General features: G+C 39.5%; 1 protein-coding gene across 2 annotated transcripts in view; it reads right to left on the bottom strand.

Moving 5' to 3' along the window:
* The window catches only part of LOC126100103 (coronin-6), a 97,304-nt gene that overhangs the window by 57,082 nt on the left and 21,830 nt on the right, over positions 1 to 18,392 (bottom strand). For both annotated transcript variants that reach the window (XM_049910619.1, XM_049910618.1), the window contains exons 4-5: positions 15,772 to 15,869; positions 11,395 to 11,573 (exon numbers count right to left, since the gene is read on the bottom strand). In XM_049910619.1, the coding sequence (XP_049766576.1) occupies positions 11,395 to 11,573; positions 15,772 to 15,869 (277 nt within the window). The remainder of the gene's footprint in view (positions 1 to 11,394; positions 11,574 to 15,771; positions 15,870 to 18,392) is intronic.

Below are 18,392 nucleotides of genomic sequence, written 5' to 3'. Positions count from 1 at the left end.
GCGTGCAAGTTGGGGAGTACATATAGAGAGGTCTAAATGGGAATATGTGTGAGATGTGTCCGAAAGAAAAGTAGGGGCGCCAGTATTGAGGCAGACAAGATTGAGCTGGTTGAAAAGGTCTGCTAACAAGGAGCCCCTCGGGCAGGATGCTGGAGAGCCCCAAAGGGGATGGTGGGCATTGAAGTCTCCAGTTAACAAAAATGGTGCAGGTAGCTGAGCAATAAGTTGCATCATGTCTGCCCTGGTAACGGCAGATGACGATGGAGTGTAAACGGTACAAAAGGAAAACGTAAAAGTGGGGAGAGTAATGCGGATGGCAACTGCCTGCAGGCCTGTGTGCAACGTGATGGGATCGTAGTAAATATCATCCCGGAGCAGCAACATAACCCCTCCATGAGCTGGGATACCTACCACAGGGGGTAGGTCAAAACGCACAGAGGTGTAGTGTGCCAAGGCAATTTGATCGCATGGGCGTAGCTTCGTTTCCTGGAGGGCTACGACGAGCGGACGGTGCAAGCGGAGCAGCAACTTCAAGTCCTCTCGGTTGGAGCGAATGCTGCGAATATTCCAGTGAATAAGTGCCATCGTAAGAAAAGGAAGATGAGAGAAGGGGTCACCTCGAAGGCCGCTTAGGGCCTGGCTTCGAGCGAGCACTGCCGCCGCTATCAGTAGGCGGACAGTCATCGTCCATGGGGCTATAGGGTCATTGGCCATCTCGGGAGGATGGCCGGGAGAGGGAGCTTCCTCCGCCGGTGAACGGCCAGATGTAAGGCTACCAGCGGTGCGGCCAGGCGAAACGGATGACGGCCTGGGGGGCAACCGCTGGGTGGCGCAGGAGAAGAAATGCGCCGTGGCGGAGAAGGAGAACTGTGCTTCCTATGCGCCTTTTTGGAAGGACGTTTGGTGGAAGTACCGGTCGAAGGCTGGGAGGTCGAGAGACGGAGGAAGTTTGCACGGGATGGTTCCTTCTTGAAGGCCCGTGCATCTGACTTCGGGGTCTTCGACTTAGCAGAAGCTGATGAAGGGGCTGGTGTCTGTGGGGTGATGGGAGGAAGAGGAGACGTCGACCGCGCGATCTTAGCACTGGCCGAACGGACGACCGTGGTGCTGAAGGTCAGATCGCATGTCTGGGTTGCTACCTCCCGGGTAGTCCGAGGAGAGGCGAGGACAGTACTGTATTTCCCCGCTGGGAGCAGCGTGGGCTTCCTACTAGCCAATAGCTTGCGAGCAGCCGAGGTGGACACTATCTCTTTGACCCGAATTTCTTGGATACAGCGTTCTTCCTTATAGACAGGACAGTCGCGGGAGGATGCGGCATGGTCACCCTGACAGTTCACGCAACGAGGAGACGGTGGTGGACAGTCACCCTCATGGGCATCCCTGCCACAAGTGACACATTTAGCCGCATTGGAACAAGACTGTCGAGTGTGATTGAAACGCTGACACTGGTAGCAGCGCGTAGGTGTCGGGACATAGGGGCGAACAGAAATAACCTCGTAGCCTGCCTTGATGCGCGATGGCAGCTTAACACTATCGAAGGTCAAGAAAAGTGTGCGGGTCGGTACAAGGTCATTGTTGACCTTTTTCATGACCCGATGGACAGCCGTCACGCCCTGCTCAGCGAGGAAAGATTGAAGCTCCTCGTCAGTCAATCCGTCGAGGGAGCTAGTATAGACTACACCACGAGACGAATTCAAAGTTCGGTGGGCCTCCACACGGACAGGGAACGTGTGCAGGAGGGTGGCCCGAAGCAGTTTTTGTGCCTGAAAGGCACTCTCAGTTTCTAGTAATAAGGTGCCGTTACGCAACCTGGTACAAGATTTGACAGATCCGGCTATGGCATCTACGCCCTTCTGAATAACGAAAGGGTTGACAGAGGAAAAATCCTTTCCGTCCTCAGATCGAGAAACTACGAGGAACTGTGGGGCAGGCGGTAGTACTTTTGTCACTGTTGGCTGGTCACGTTTCCGTTTTTGGGTCGAAGTCGAGAGAGATGGAGTAGAATCCATTGCGGAGGAATCCCCCATGATTGCCAGCATCTCCGATGGCGCGCTCCTTCCTTGTGGGGACCCTCTCAGAGGGCACTCCCGCCTTAGGTGAATGGTTACACCTCAGGTCACACCTCCCGAGAAACAGACGGAGGGACCAATCGGCATGGTCAGAAGGTATCAGCTCAGGCAATCACCCCTCCCCGGGCCTGGCCTTTACCAGGGGGTACGCGCGTGCCTTACATGTCTACCCAGGGCGGGGACTTACGCGTTACCCCGTCACCGGCTACGCGTGCGAACGCGTGGGTCGGCCTTCAGGCACGCACAGGGAGGAAGGAAGAAGAGGAAAAAGAAGAGAGAGAGGGAGAAAGAGGACAGACTGTCTCAAACGCCAAGGCGGAGACCAGAGAAGGCAAGGAGAAGAAGGCAATAAGAAGGCAAGGAAAAAAAGGCAATGAGAAGGCAAGGAGAAAAAGGCAATGAGAAGGCAAGGAGAAAAAGGCAATGAGAAGGCAAGGAGAAAAAGGCAATGAGAAGGCAAGGAGAAAAAGGCAATGAGAAGGCAAGGAGAAGTCAAGGGAAAGAGTAAGGAAGACAGTGGGGTGGAGAAGAGCAAAGAAAGGAACCAACAAAAGGAAGGAAGAAACGAGAAGTGAAAAACCAAAAAGACCACGATTATAGGTCGTGGAACCGTCCGTCTCCGGACGCAGGCGCTAACTACCCCCGTGAGGGGGATGGACTCCTTTTAGTCGCCTCTTACGACAGGCAGGAATACCTCGGGCCTATTCTAATCCCCGGACCCGCAGGGGGGCTCGATATTATGGACAATGTAACATGCTCCAATCAGACTGAAAAGGTAAGATGAAGCTACGGTCAACATTAGAAATTACTGAGCACAGTTGTGAAGTCCAGCTTAGTTTTAATAGATGTGTAATTTTTTCTATCCTTTGATAAATAAATAAATAAATGTCATTAGTACCGTCATAGGTACACCCATCAGAAAATTTAACACTTTCCTTCTGTACAAAAATTTGTTTTTGAGATCAACTTTACTTTGGTAAATGTCTGAACTTTTGTGTTATTCAGAAGCTTCATCAACCTTACTGTTACTTAATCTGCAGCCGTGACAGTCATCTGTTATCGTGAATGGTTTGTAGAGGTATAAACTGGTTTATAAATAAAAAAAAAAATCATATCAAGAAGGACTATTTCTTTACAATACATTAAAAGGCTTATCAATACAATTAAATGAAAAATAAGACATGGAAGTGATGTTTACACTGTGAGATAAAGTTAGGTTTATTTATCAGTGCCCATCTGCCTTGGGAAGTCCTCTAACTATGTGAAGGGTAGCATAATTTATTGCTTCAAGTGAATTAAAAAAAACCTTGTCCCCAATATGAATAGTGTTACAGTAAGGTATTTCCCATTAGATTGTTTAATGTTTTTGACTACAAAAACATGTCACATGGTTTACTGACTACAATAACCAGTAAAAGCATTCTTATTTCCACATTTGTTGTAATAATGGATTTCAGATTAACAGATAAAAATCATAATGCAAAGAAACCATGAACTAAATCAATGTCAAATTATCTTGGAGGCATAGGAAACAAAAAGAACTGCCTCACGCCATTCCAAAATAGCAACAATATTATGAAAAGGACAGATTGTTACTTCACCATACTGAGAAGACATTAAGTCACAGACAGGCACAATGAAAAGACTGTTATATATTTTAGCTTTCGGCCAAAAGGCCTTCTTCAGAAGTACTGTTATGAAATCATTTGCAGCAAGTGTTAATAATTTTGATACTTCATGCTGTACATGATAAAAACAATTATTATGATAGCATGAGCAGCATGATTAGGAATCCTAATCAGCCAATGCAATGTAAAACAAGTAAAATGTTTACACTGATTATTCTCTAGCCTTATCAGTTATCAATGATTTGCTGCTACCACCTAGCTAAACATGCATACAATCTGGGCTTGTGGATGAAAAGTAGTAAGTAGCATTATGATCTTTGGCAGGAATTCTTGACAGGCCACATACATTGAGACAATGAAAGCATTGTCCCGTAAGGATCAAATTCTACTGCCAACAGCAGCAAGCCATATATTTGGCTACTTATTCGGATAAACTGAGCCTACATGGTGAACATTATCAGTCAAATATGTCCTGAATTGTAAAAAAAGGTAGAGAAGTTGCCGTAAGTATGAACTGTGGACAGGACAAAGTTGTGAAAGAAGTTTATACTGATGAGCAGAGTGGCCAATCTGGCAGATCTATGACAAGATGGTTTCATTACGACTTTTACAGCAATGCTGTTATAGTAAACACTGTAAATAGAAAGTAAACTGAATCTGCACTGCAATGAAAATGTATGTCGACGCAAGTACAGAGCTCTTGGAAGTCTTACACTCATGTTTATGAAGTGTAATACATGCAAAAAGAAACTTGTTTTTTATTTTTTTTTATTTTGAGTGGTTACTATGAAGAGTAAGGCTCACCTGGGAGCAAATTTATTATTATATTATGCTTAATCAATCTAAAATTTGTGTTCTTTATACAGATGTATGACTGCATGGAACATCATTATGCCTGAGCCATGGAGAGGTAATGCAACAGGCAGAATAAGCAACTGGTAGAGACCAGAAAATGTAGAATCTATTTTTTTTGCAAAAACCCTGATTTTTTTTTTTTAATTGACTGTACAAATTTAAAAGGTTATCATGCTACATGAGTGAAGACACACAAATTGGTAGTTTAAAGAAGCGCTCATTGGGAACTTTCTGACTGGACCATTTGCTTTTGCAAAAACTTTGACAACTTTTTCTTCCAAAATGACCTTTCTTTTCTCCGTGTGGCAGGATTTAAACACTCAAAAAATGACTGTTCTATTAAGAAGCCATATCATTTTCCCATCAATGAACTAAATGCATACCCAATTTAAGGGGTTTCTGGATGTAGTTTGCCTCTACTCTCCTTCCCCCAATTCAACGATTACAAAATTTGCAGATAATTTATTTCAGTCATAGCTCATGTCAGCTGATGACAGCATAGGACACGTGATGCAGTCAGCCAATAGCAAGATCACTCAAGTAGCGCAAAAACACAAATAAGAAAACTTAATGGTTTAAACTAATATACATAGCATTCACATATAACATTGGTCTCGAAAATTAATAAGCTGAAGGGAAGCTAAGCTTCCGCATATAATGTTGATTTTTTTGTGTGTGTTACACTTTAAGATACATCACACAAATGTGCCAGTAAAATTTTTAATAACAACGTAAATGTCTGATCTTCTGGGCTCGAAATTCTTCTAAATGGTCGTCTTCAAAGAGTGGATTTTTAAATGAGAATCAAACACTTTGTGATTTAAGAAATTCATCGTACATTCTCGCACATAGATCATCTCGCGTAAAAGGAAATTCGGTTTGAATGTAACGCTTTTCAAGCCACCATTCGCAATATTTTCCCACGACCTGTTAGAAATAGGTTCGTTTCACCAGTTGGAAGAGAGCGCCAGTTAACAGGCATCACAGCGCTTACACAGCTACGATGACGCAGGAAGCCCATATGTTCGCACATGTAAAACATTACAAGATCTTACATTATGTCATAAAAGAAACAAGACATCAGAGGATACTTGAAGCACATCGGAATTTCACGAACCATACTGTTGTTGTTGTTGTGGTCTTCAGTCCTGAGACTGGTTTGATGCAGCTCTCCATGCTACTCTATCCTGTGCAAGCTTCTTCATCTCCCAGTACCTACTGCAACCTACATCCTTCTGAATCTGCTTAGTGTATTCATCTCTTGGTCCCCCCCTACGATTTTTACCCTCCACGCTGCCTTCCAATACTAAATTGGTGATCCCTTGATGCCTCAGAACATGTCCTACCAACCGATCCCTTCTTCTGGTCAAGTTGTGCCACAAACCTCTCTTCTCCCCAATCCTATTCAATACTTCCTCATTAGTTTTGTGATCTACCCATCTAATCTTCAGCATTCTTCTGTAGCACCACATTTCGAAAGCTTCTATTCTCTTCTTGTCTAAATTATTTATCGTCCATGTTTCACTTCCATACATGGCTACACTCCATACAAATACTTTCAGAAACGACTTCCTGACACTTAAATCTATACTCGATGTTAACAAATTTCTCTTCTTCAGAAACGCTTTCCTTCCCATTGCCAGTCTACATTTTATATCCTCTCTATTTCGACCATCATCAGTTATTTTGCTCCCCAAATAGCAAAACTCCTTTACTACTTTAAGTGTCTCATTTCCTAATCTAATACCCTCAACATCGCCCGACTTAATTCGACTACATTCCATTATTCTCGTTTTGTTTTTGTTGATGTTCATCTTATATCCCCCCTTCAAGACACCATCCATTCCGTTCAACTGCTCTTCTAAGTCCTTTGCTGTCTCTGAAAGAATTACAATGTCATCGGCGAACCTCAAAGTTTTTACTTCTTCTCCATGGATTTTAATACCTACCCCGAATTTTTCTTTTGTTTCCTTTACTGCTTGCTCAATATACAGATTGAATAACATCGGGGAGAGGCTACAACCCTGTCTCACTCCCTTCCCAACCACTGCTTCCCTTTCATGTCCCTCGACTCTTATAACTGCCATCTGGTTTCTGTACAAATTGTAAATAGCCTTTCGCTCCCTGTATTTTACCCCTGCCACCTTTAGAATTTGAAAGAGAGTATTCCAGTCAACATTGTCAAAAGCTTTCTCTAAGTCTACAAATGCTAGAAACGTAGGTTTGCCTTTCCTTAATCTTTCTTCTAAGATAAGTCGTAAGGTCAGTATTGCCTCACGTGTTCCAGTATTTCTACGGAATCCAAACTGATCTTCCCCGAGGTCGGCTTCTACTAGTTTTTCCATTCGTCTGTAAAGAATTCGTGTTAGTATTTTGCAGCTGTGGCTTATTAAACTGATTGTTCGGTAATTTTCACATCTGTCAACACCTGCTTTCTTTGGGATTGGAATTATTATATTCTTCTTGAAGTCTGAGGGTATTTCGCCTGTTTCATACATCTTGCTCACCAGATGGTAGAGTTTTGTCAGGACTGGCTCTCCCAAGGCCGTCAGTAGTTCCAATGGAATGTTGTCTACTCCGGGGGCCTTGTTTCGACTCAGGTCTTTCAGTGCTCTGTCAAACTCTTCACGCAGTATCATATCTCCCATTTCATCTTCATCTACATCCTCTTCCATTTCCATAATATTGTCCTCAAGTGCATCGCCCTTGTATAGACCCTCTATATACTCCTTCCACCTTTCTGCTTTCCCTTCTTTGCTTAGAACTGGGTTTCCATCTGAGCTCTTGATGTTCATGCAAGTGGTTCTCTTATCTCCAAAAGTCTCTTTAATTTTCCTGTAGGCAGTATCTATCTGACCCCTAGTGAGATACACCTCTACATCCTTACATTTGTCCTCTAGCCATCCCTGCTTAGCCATTTTGCACTTCCTGTCGATCTCATTTTTGAGACGTTTGTATTCCTTTTTGCCTGCTTCATTTACTGCATTTTTATATTTTCTCCTTTCATCAATTAAATTCAATATTTCTTCCATTATCCAAGGATTTCTACTAGCCCTCGTCTTTTTACCTACTTGATCCTCTGCTGCCTTCACTACTTTATCCCTCAAAGTTACCCATTCTTCTTCTACTGTATTTCTTTCCCCCATTCCTGTCAGTTGTTCCCTTATGCTCTCCCTGAAACTCTGTACAACCTCTGGTTCTTTCAGTTTATCCAGGTCCCATCTCCTTAAGTTCCCACCTTTTTGCAGTTTCTTCAGTTTTAATCTACAGGTCATAACCAATAGATTGTGGTCAGAGTCCACATCTGCCCCTGGAAATGTCTTACAATTTAAAACCTGGTTCCTAAATCTCTGTCTTACCATTATATAATCTATCTGATACCTTTTAGTGTCTCCAGGGTTCTTCCATGTATACAACCTTCTATCATGATTCTTAAACCAAGTGTTACCTATGATTAAGGTGTGCTCTGTGCAAAATTCTACCAGGCGGCTTCCTCTTTCATTTCTTAGCCCCAATCCATATTCACCTACTACGTTTCCTTCTCTCCCTTTTCCTACACTCGAATTCCAGTCACCAATGACTATTAAATTTTCGTCTCCCTTCACTGTCTGAATAATTTCTTTTATTTCATCATACATTTCTTCAATTTCTTCGTCATCTGCAGAGCTAGTTGGCATATAAACTTGTACTACTGTAGTAGGAAATGCGTAATTTGGCTTAAAATGCACATCCGTATGTAAATTTTTTTGGAGTACCAGTACTGTATCATCTAATGTTTGGTTCTTTATTATGGCGTAACGCCATACATGCACTTGAAATGCAGCGAACAGTTGAAACTAGCCAATTCTGTGAAATTAAACACTTCGTTTCAAGTAAACTGACAGCCTCAGCAGAAAAGATTAATGAAAACCACATATCTTTAGCAAACTGACAAAAAAACTACATTGTTCTGCAAGGCGATTAATGCTCGACTGTCAGGAAAGTGGAAATAAACTAAAACTAATAACATATTTTAGCCTTCCGTAATTATGCGAACATATTTTAATTCATTTGATAGCCCCTGGCCGCAAAAATCCATTTGTTATCATTTTAACGTGAGAGCAATAAACAAAGAGGAATCAACAAAATCACTTGAAGCAAAGAGGTCACATGGAGATGACCCTTCTCCCCACCACAACTCAGACTGCTCTGGGCATCAGCCCCAGATTTACTACATTTCCGAATGGGGGCAGTATTAAGTAGTTTTTAAACAGTTGTCACGTCACACTCATCGGAGGCAATTTGTCGTTATGAAGTATTGCATAGTCTTCCTAAAGCCTTTGACACACTTTGCTGTTGGCAGACGCTTGTATGAGTACTGTGTTTTGTTGTCGTATATGGCGCATTTTCTTTGCAACTTAAGTTTTATTTTCATTTTTTTTTTTCTCGTTCATGTTTTGTTGCTGCGGTATTAACTGCAGTAGCAGGATACAGTAATACCCTTTGTTAGAGTATTGGTTCTTACCAGTCAAAATCACAAGAAAAATTCCTGGAATTCTAAACAATTCCCGGTTTTTTCCCGGTTTTCTCCCGGATGAAAAAATTCCCGGATTTTTCCCGGATATCATGGTTGTCCCGGGTTGTATACACCCTTGGACAGCTATCACATGCGACATAACTGTGTAGTAATTGGAGAATCTGTTACAATGAACAACACAGAACCAAGACGCTCTTATACCATGTCTTCAGTGCAACAGGCAAAGTTTTATTCACGAACATGAGCAGGACAGCACTTCAAAGGCATCAGCTCATTCGTTTCTGCATGAGAGGAGTAATTATGGTGAGAGTTCATCTATAGGTGGCTTGTAAAGCTAATAGTGGAGTAAGATGCCACCGAAATATGAGAATAAACACCACTGCAGGAAAAGACTACCACTGTCAGTGCCAAACTGCCAATGCTTATAGCCAACTACCTGAAGACAATAAATAAAAGGCAAATCTAATGGAAATTAGCTGTTTGTTACCTAACTCCACAGTGACATCCACACATTACCATTTAATATCAATAACAACTTATGCCTGTATTGTGAAAAATCATTTCTGAATGTACTCACAGCAACATGTGAACAGTTATTTAATGTACTGAGTACGCACGGGACTAAAACAAGCCTTCAGTCACCACTCAGATACAAGTTCATCAAAATGTCAATATCAGATTGAGGATTGATAGCAATATATAATGCAATGAGAAACACTAAATGTATAGGCTTTTATTAAGTTGTATGCCAGTATCAGATCTCTTATTACTTTTGGATTTACCACAATTAGGAAAAGGATACTGTTTGCATTTTAGGAACCCTGTCACCACTGTTTGAACTTTTGAAGACACTTGTGTAGGGTATGGTGCCAAAAACATGCAATGTTCTAAAATCAGCCTACCTCATTCATACAAATGTTCACCAGAATTCACAGAAAAAGCTCTAATTTTGTACACAGTCAGGCTGCAGAAAGTAAAGGAGCTGACACCAATCAAAGAGTGGTTACAAAAAACTGTTTTTTGAGCCAACAGCCTATGGATGCTAAAGACAGTCTGTTCTTTACTGTAACTTCCGCTAGCAGCACTAGTTTGACTTTTACAGTTCATGTGGTGTGATAAGTGGAGAAAAGCTATTACTACAGTAACATTGCGTGTCAGCAACCTGCACACTCTTGACAGCTTTGTCACTAAATGTATCCTAAGACAATTATTTGCACTGCATTTAAGGATTTTATAGTAAGCTCTCCACTAAATTATTCAGTCTGGAACATACTAGTTGTTTATGCTTGGCAAATATACCTGCTGCTTGAAAAAGACGTGGATTCTATCTTATAAAAGTAACTGCGATTAAACCACCAGTTTAAATTATAGTGGAGAATATTTAAACAAAATAGTTTTTGCACTCACAGTGAGTTTTAGTTCTTTTGATATTTCTATTCAAATACTTTCAGCTAACTATCCATTATTAAAATTTCAGAATTCCAGATTTCCCATTTTAGAACCATCTAATGAATGGCAGTATCATTCATATTAGACTGATCAATTCCCTACTTTCAGCATACATGGCAGATAAGTATCCTATCAACAGTCTCAAGGATTTTGTGTCCACCCTAGGTTAAATGTGCAAGAAAGTGATTTCATGTCAGTGTTGGGAATGCATGCAGCCAGTGGAGCAGAAGGGTGAATGTAATGCTAGTCAAACCAATGCAAGTAAAGTACCTTTACGTTTTGGCTGATGGCCCAAGCAAGGAAATTACCCTCACCATCTTTTTTGCACACTTTCCCCAATTATCGCTTTCTTATCCCAGTCCTCTAGTAGCAGATATCTGAAGCCTTGATGCAAATATTATACATGTTTCATCACCTCTCATCTGCAAATCTTTGCAATCAAACAATACTGTAGGGAAGTAATTTTGACTGTAAGTCTGGCATAAGATGTACTTGCAACAGGTGTGTGAATCAACAGTGTTCAAATCCAGTGCTTAACTTGCTTCTAGTTGCCATAGTTACTTCTCCCTAGTACTACTTTGACTATGCAATGATACTGTGACAACGACATGCATTTACAATCCCAGGCACAGCAATAGCCTTCTTTCTGGCAATTGCAGGCAAGGGGAACACATGGAGGTAGGAAAAGCGGTATTCCTTTCATGCATACCACTTCAGCTGCTCTACAGCCCAGTAGCATACATAACACGATTTCACTGAAAATTGTTTAATCCTACGATCCCTCATGGGCTATGAGAAAATTTTAAAGAAAATGAAAAAATCATATTTTGTGAAATATTTTCAGTGCAAATTAAGGATAGATATCAAGTGCAATCACCTCCTCAACAGTGCCAGTGCGTGGGTTTATGATGCGCATCTTTTTGTCTTTACAAGTTGTCAAGAGCTGTGAACCATCCCAGTTCCAAGATGCGCTGTATACAACATCAGGGTGGCAATCTATGTGCACCAAAATGTCACCTGTTCCCACATTCCATATTGCCACTTGGTTGTCAGAACCTATATTAAAAACAAAAACAAATTAAATTGTATTATATGTATTGAATTGATTCATTCAAGCCTTCACTTACTACAACTACCTAAATTAGAATATTAGTTATAAAGGTGCTTTTATCATTTATCAGCAAAAGACTCGTGTTACAGTGATTATATTTTAAACTCCTACGGTTGCCAGTGGTAAAATCAAAGTCCACAACTATTTACTGGCATTTAATACACTGACCGAAAAAAATATTAACACAGAATATGTGAAACAGAACAGAACAAGGATTTACGATTTGAATACATTCCGTGATAAATTAAATACATTTATTCGTACTTAAAATCTCTAGGTTCTAGTAACTAAAACTAATTCTGGAACATACTGGAGAATATTATGAATCTGCAGTCACCCACCCTGGTTAGAATGAACACATTCAGACAGCCCTGCTGACAATCGACAATCTGCACCAATCAAAGCATACAAAAAACAAGACTAAGAGTATATCAAAGTGACTATGAATTCAAAAAATTAAGAGTTGTCGTGCAATATTATGATGTGTGACAAAACAGTTCGTGTTTTCTACAGAAGTTCACATTTTCACAGAGAATATGTATCTTACTTGTAAACCTACTGGAAAGTTCCACATCATAGCAAATTGTCACAAATATGTTCCATGGAACATGCAAAAACAAAATAACTACGTTAACCTTATACCTTTTATGTGTTACTGACATTTGAGTAATAATAATTAGGTAATAGTATGGAAGATACCTTACTAATACTTTCAGAAAGGAAAGACATGAAAAAAGTTGTACTCATTAGGTATCAGTGTGCAAACCAACTTACATGTCTTGATAAAATTTCAAACAACATGGCTTCATATCCGAATAGTGTTGAATTCATTGCTCATAAACAACACAAATTTATGTATGAGGCCACTTTTAGCTCCTTTCAGGCAACAAACTGCTGCTTTAGGCCTAATAAACTTTTGAAGCGAGTTGGTTTCATCGTTATTCACTGTTTGTCAAATCTTTTGATATTTTCCGTATAATGGCATTGTTTTAATATGAAAGTCCACACATTCACCTATTTGATTATCTTGTCTTTAAAATATTTTCCTTCAGTTCTATATCACCCTCCCTCTTTCACTGTTAAAAGTTAGTTCTCTGATGCTCTCTCATTTAACTGCCTATAGATCTGCTGCTTGGATTTTTCAGATTGACAGCTCTCACATTCCTTGGTGCTCCAGTCCTACATAGTCTACACAAGAAACTTCTGACAGGTTCCATCAATTCAAGAAGCATAACTGCAGATGGGATGGCAGCCAATGCTCAGAATAGTCTACTTAATAACGGTCCTTTTCATTGCGCATACAGGGCGAATCCAAATTCCAATAACAAAACATTAGAGGCTGTTCAGGGATATTTTCTGTATGTTTTGGTGCGCAAGGAATCTGTTGTTTATAGTGGCTCTTTACAGAGCAATATTGATTTATTTATTTTGTTACCCTCTGTTACCCCAATTATCACTGTTTCCTTGAAAATATCTTCGAAACATTGAAAAAGTCCATAAGGAGCAATCATAAAAGCATACAGGCAGATGCAAAAGTACAGTGGTGTTGCTGCTATCACTGTAGGAAAAGCTCAGCATAGTTTTGCTGTGCCACTCTTCTGTTGTATTCCATGAACTCGTACACAAGGAACATATCAGCCAACTCTTAGTCAATAAGCTTATCCACACTGCTGTGTATCAATGTTAATGTGCAACTAACACTGCTGGAAAAAAGACAGAACTGAGAAATACTGACTGCAACCTAGAGGTCTAAGAGTAATGTGGGCATTACTTTGAGTGAATTGAACAAATCTGATTCCAAACAAGACAGACAGCACATGCCATTTGTATTTGCATTGCTGTACAGAAATTTTCAATGTAATAAAAATACAAAGATAAATGGGGTGAGAAATCAAACAAATTGTGATTACTCTTTGAGGAGCTATTTGAGAACACAGTTACCTTATACCAAAGAACCCACAAAATATCCGAATAACTGCTGAAATTTTGTCAGAGTTTGGACAGACTATGTAGATAGCTGAAGGTGGTATGTGTATTTGACCAAAACTGGTAGCTTTAATAAAGAAGTGACAACTTTTGCACCAAATCATGTGTTTTCAAAATAATTTATTCTATTAACATTCTGTAAGAAAGTAAAATCTCAACAGTGGCTAATTCACCATATTACATACGTGCATCTAAGTCGCAGGCATGTGCAGTGCTTGCTTCGTACATCTTACCTTTAGATCAAAATTGTGATGCTTTAACATCTACATTGTTTATGTAGCCACCTCATTAGAAAGCCCTCTTTACTACATAACAAACATGTTTGTAACTTACATGAAATCATTTACACACACACACACACACACACACACACACACACACACACACACACACACACACACACACACAAAAATTTAGGGGGAAATGTTTTGCATTCCATTTCTCACAATCTTTACATAACAGTACTTTACACATTTATTCTACATCATGCAGTTCCAATACTACATAATGCCTGTGAATCTTATGTATTTACCTTACTTTAAATTTCTCCCCTTTTCCTTTTTAAAAGATTCCTGTGTTGAAGGATTCAAATGTTCTTCACTGCATCCTCATAAAAGCAAGCATTATCAATATCTTGATATTAGTTTGAGTATCAAAAGCAATTATTAATGCCATTAACTTAAGGAACAAAAGTCACTATCATTAATCAAATTTTAGATTCAACAAATCTATTAATTGATCAGTGCAGTCCACTGGCATATGCAATGATCTTTGGAGGCTATCGTAAATTACTCATGAGACAGCTATTGCAACCTCTGATTTTCAAACAAAAAGTAAAGCAACTTAATTATTGGAAAACACAAGTTATTAAGCTCAGAATGATTTCAACAGCCTCATCTTTATATTTAGTTCTCTAATTCAGTGTGTAACTTCTTTATGAACTGCAATAACTTTGATGTGCGGCTCACTATTGAGAAAGAAGTGAGTCAAGATATATCCAGAACTGTGTGTAAAGACAAGAGAAAAAGAAAGAAAGTAGAAAGGAGCAACACAGAAGAAAGAAACACAATGATAATTTGTATCTATTATTCAGTAATTCCAAGTAGTATATGTACTTGTGTTGAATTTCCAACCATCACTTTGCTCCACCACAGAATATTCAAGATCCAACAGTAACAATGTTAATTGCATCCTCTCACCCAAAAGCTGAAGTGTTTAGTGATCAACAGGCGGACAAACAAAGAAAGGACAAAAACTTGCTAGCTTTTGGAGTAAATCTCACACACACACACACACACACACACACAAAGCTTTGTCTCTGCAAAGAATTTACTCCGAAAGATAGCAAGAATTTTTTACCCCTTTCTTTTTGTGTGCACATATCAATGACTCAATGCTTCTGCTTTTCAGTGCATGGTCTCCTTTACTCCTAAAGTATTTAAATTCTAACAGCAGTTTCCTACCATAATTAATGGAGTCCTGATGTGCTCTACCTACACTCGTGCATTCGAAACCAAAATTGAATACTGCAGTCACATGGGAGTACATGGGTGAGAAAACCAGAAATGTCTCCCCAACTAACTGTGATTGCAGTTGTCATAGCCAAAATCCTTTAGCAGCAGATGATAAAGTCTCTAGAAGTCCACAGAAAAAGTCATGTACAATAAATTTGGTTACAATAGTATGCCTTGTGATAACTAATGTGAAATCAATTTATGAAAACTGGAGAACATCAAACATCCATAGTTAACTTCTCCTAGTTAACTATGTTGTCTTTCCTTTCCAGTTTTGGAAGGATATTTTGAACAATGGAATTGTTACACATTTCCCACTACTGTCATTTCAGGGGTAGCTATTAAGTGATTCTGATGAAAGTACTGTCAATTATTCAAGCAAAAAGGTTAAAAAACACTGTGTCAATTAAATCAGAAAACACATCAATTACTTTTTAGGATTCTCTCCACCTTTCAAAGTGATCATCTCCATTAATAATTTTGGAAAAAATCAGTCCTTCACCATCAATTCATTACAAAAAATTAAAAAAAATATTTTGTAAAAAACTTTTTTGATCATGTTGGACATACAAGGACAGTTTAATTAAAATTAAAATGCAAAGCTGGCACAGATAAATGATTTGGTTTTGTAAAATAAATTTACCTGCAGTGAGAAGGACATTCAAGGCAGTTGGGTGCCACAGGACAAGACCAACTCGTCTTTGATGGTATACAAGATCCACAACAGGTTCTGTAAGTGTTCTGTAACATCACACAGAGGTTTACTGTTACAGAGAAAATGATGGAAATAAAAATAATATTAACAATAAGTGTATTATAGTTACTTTAAAAATATGAATTTTATCGCCAAGAGATCATTTAAAATGCAATTACAGCTCACATCACCAACTGAACCTTACACTTCTCCAAGAATGGAACAAAGACTTTACACCTCACCAGAAATAAACAGATTAGACACATGAAACAACTACAATCAAATGCCTTTAACAAGGAAACTAACTCAAATACTTACTAAGAGCCAAAAATTGTGCGTGTACAACTCAGTGCCTCCTCACTGCACTGCTGTTACATACACATACACGGGGCGGAAAAAGGACAACAGTGAAGAAGTTTCAATTTCAGAAAGTGTTCATGCTGTGTCTATGAACATCGTGTTAATAACCAAGAGACTTGTGGTCGTCATGATTTTCTTAGGTAATAAATTTTTATCAACTTGCATGTTTAGATAAACAAAAATTTTCCTTATCTCTCCACGATCAGATTATGTTTGTATTGTTAGGTCCACCTACAAATAAATGTATTCACATATTTTAATTTTATTTGTGTGGCTTGTCAATCATAACTACCTGCCTTACAGTGTTCATAAGGAGGCCTGTTTAATACATTAAGGAAAACTACAAAGGTGCAGAGCAACCAAAATGAGCAAAGTAAAAATTAAAGACAATCAGGGAAACAGGCGTGAAAAATGACTGATACAAAGTTTTGAATCGCTCCCGGAAATGTGCTCAGATGACCTACTTAAAACAACCACTTGCAATAAACAGGAGATTTGAATTCCAATGTAGCACAATTTTCTGATTACCACAGTAGATTAATAAGCTCTACTGGTTTGTTGATTTAAGTGACTAATGATGGCCAAATGTTGTTATGTACTGTCACTTACAAAAAAACCATAAGCACCTTAAAGGAGAAGAGGAAGAGAAATGATATTTCATGCACTGAGACATTATGTGGTTTGATTCAGAGATTATAAAACCAAGTTACATGAATGATGTAATCTGCAGAAGAAGCATACTGCCAGTTCTTTGCCAGTAGGATGTCACAGCCCGATCTAACTAGTTGAATGAAATGATTAGGCTCAGAAGGGTGCCCTACAGCTGTAGTATTCCTTTCTTAAATAAACTGCCCAGCTGTTGTAAATGGCCTTCAATGTCCTGGCTATTGTCACTGGGACAGGGCTGATATTCTGTAGTGGACAGATAAGTGGATTTTGCTGGCCAAGAGAGTACCTTAGTATTGTACAGGCATATCATAGAGATTCATACTGTTACGTGGACAAGCATTTTCCTGTTGAGAGATGGTACTAGGATGCAGTCTCATTAGAGATAACACATGAGGAGGTTGTTATGTACCTCAGTTCCATCAGAGTTCTCTGAACCACTACCAGAGGAGACATGAAGTTGTAACTGATTGCCCTCACCCCTAAAGTAGTAAGTCAGCATGTCCCTTCAAAAGACTAGCAGAATGTGTTCTACCATTTTGGCATTGCCATAAATCGCAAATGACAGCATCTGAAGCAATGCATAGCCAAGGTTCATTGCTGTTACCACTGTTCAGCAGTTCATGCTTCCCAGCATGGGACTACTCCAAATGTAGCCACCTGTATTGCTAACACATGGGTTGGTGATTCAGTAGTCCACCACCTTCTGCTTTTCTTCAAGTAATGGTTTGTGATGACATTGGCTGTTTTAGTGAATCTATTATTGATGCCCAGATGACAGGTGAAGATTTGAAGGTGTAACAACATTCTTATCACACCACATGACATTCCTCCCTTGGTGTGGTCAGCATGTCAACCAGCATCTTGTGATATGTGTGAAATTTCTTCTTACATTTCCTTTTAGTCCACCGTAGAAGCCAAATGCCTCACGTGCCTGAATATTACACAATTTCACCAGCTGATCATATGCCAATCCAACTTTCAAACTCTTGTCACGTGCTGGTAACATTGTTTCACACAATGTATGCGTCATTTCCTGGAGCCCTTCACAGTGTTCACAAACAATGTGATACAGTGCAATGGTCATCACAATGCTAATTCACTTTAATGGCTGTTCTAGTTGTCACAGATAATTTCAACTATCATTCCCATACTGGCCATGTATTAAACTGGGTCCACGGTGGATGAATCCTTCCAGTGCTTACATTTGTTGTCACTCACTGTATAAGGATGATTACAGAAATACACTACTAATAAAACATTAAGTTAAAATGAGTCAGATCATCCCACCTCACCAACACTGACAAAAGACACCAACAACCCCACAATACTTTGAGTATAAAAAATTTCTTAGTTCTAGATCATTTATCTATCTTTAACCCCCCTCCCCCCAACTTCACAGCAGCTCCGTACTTATCTCTGATTCATTTTAATTTTACTGACAGTTCTGTGTGCAAATTTTGTTATCTTCTTGCACTTACTTTTGCATGTTGTGCTTTCTGCTAGTGGCATATTACTTTTTGTATCCTGTACAACACAATGCT

This window comes from Schistocerca cancellata, chromosome 9 (genome assembly GCF_023864275.1).
Source record: "Schistocerca cancellata isolate TAMUIC-IGC-003103 chromosome 9, iqSchCanc2.1, whole genome shotgun sequence".
Classification (NCBI taxonomy): Eukaryota; Metazoa; Arthropoda; class Insecta; order Orthoptera; family Acrididae; genus Schistocerca; species Schistocerca cancellata.
This window is presented reverse-complemented; position numbering and strand designations above follow the sequence as displayed.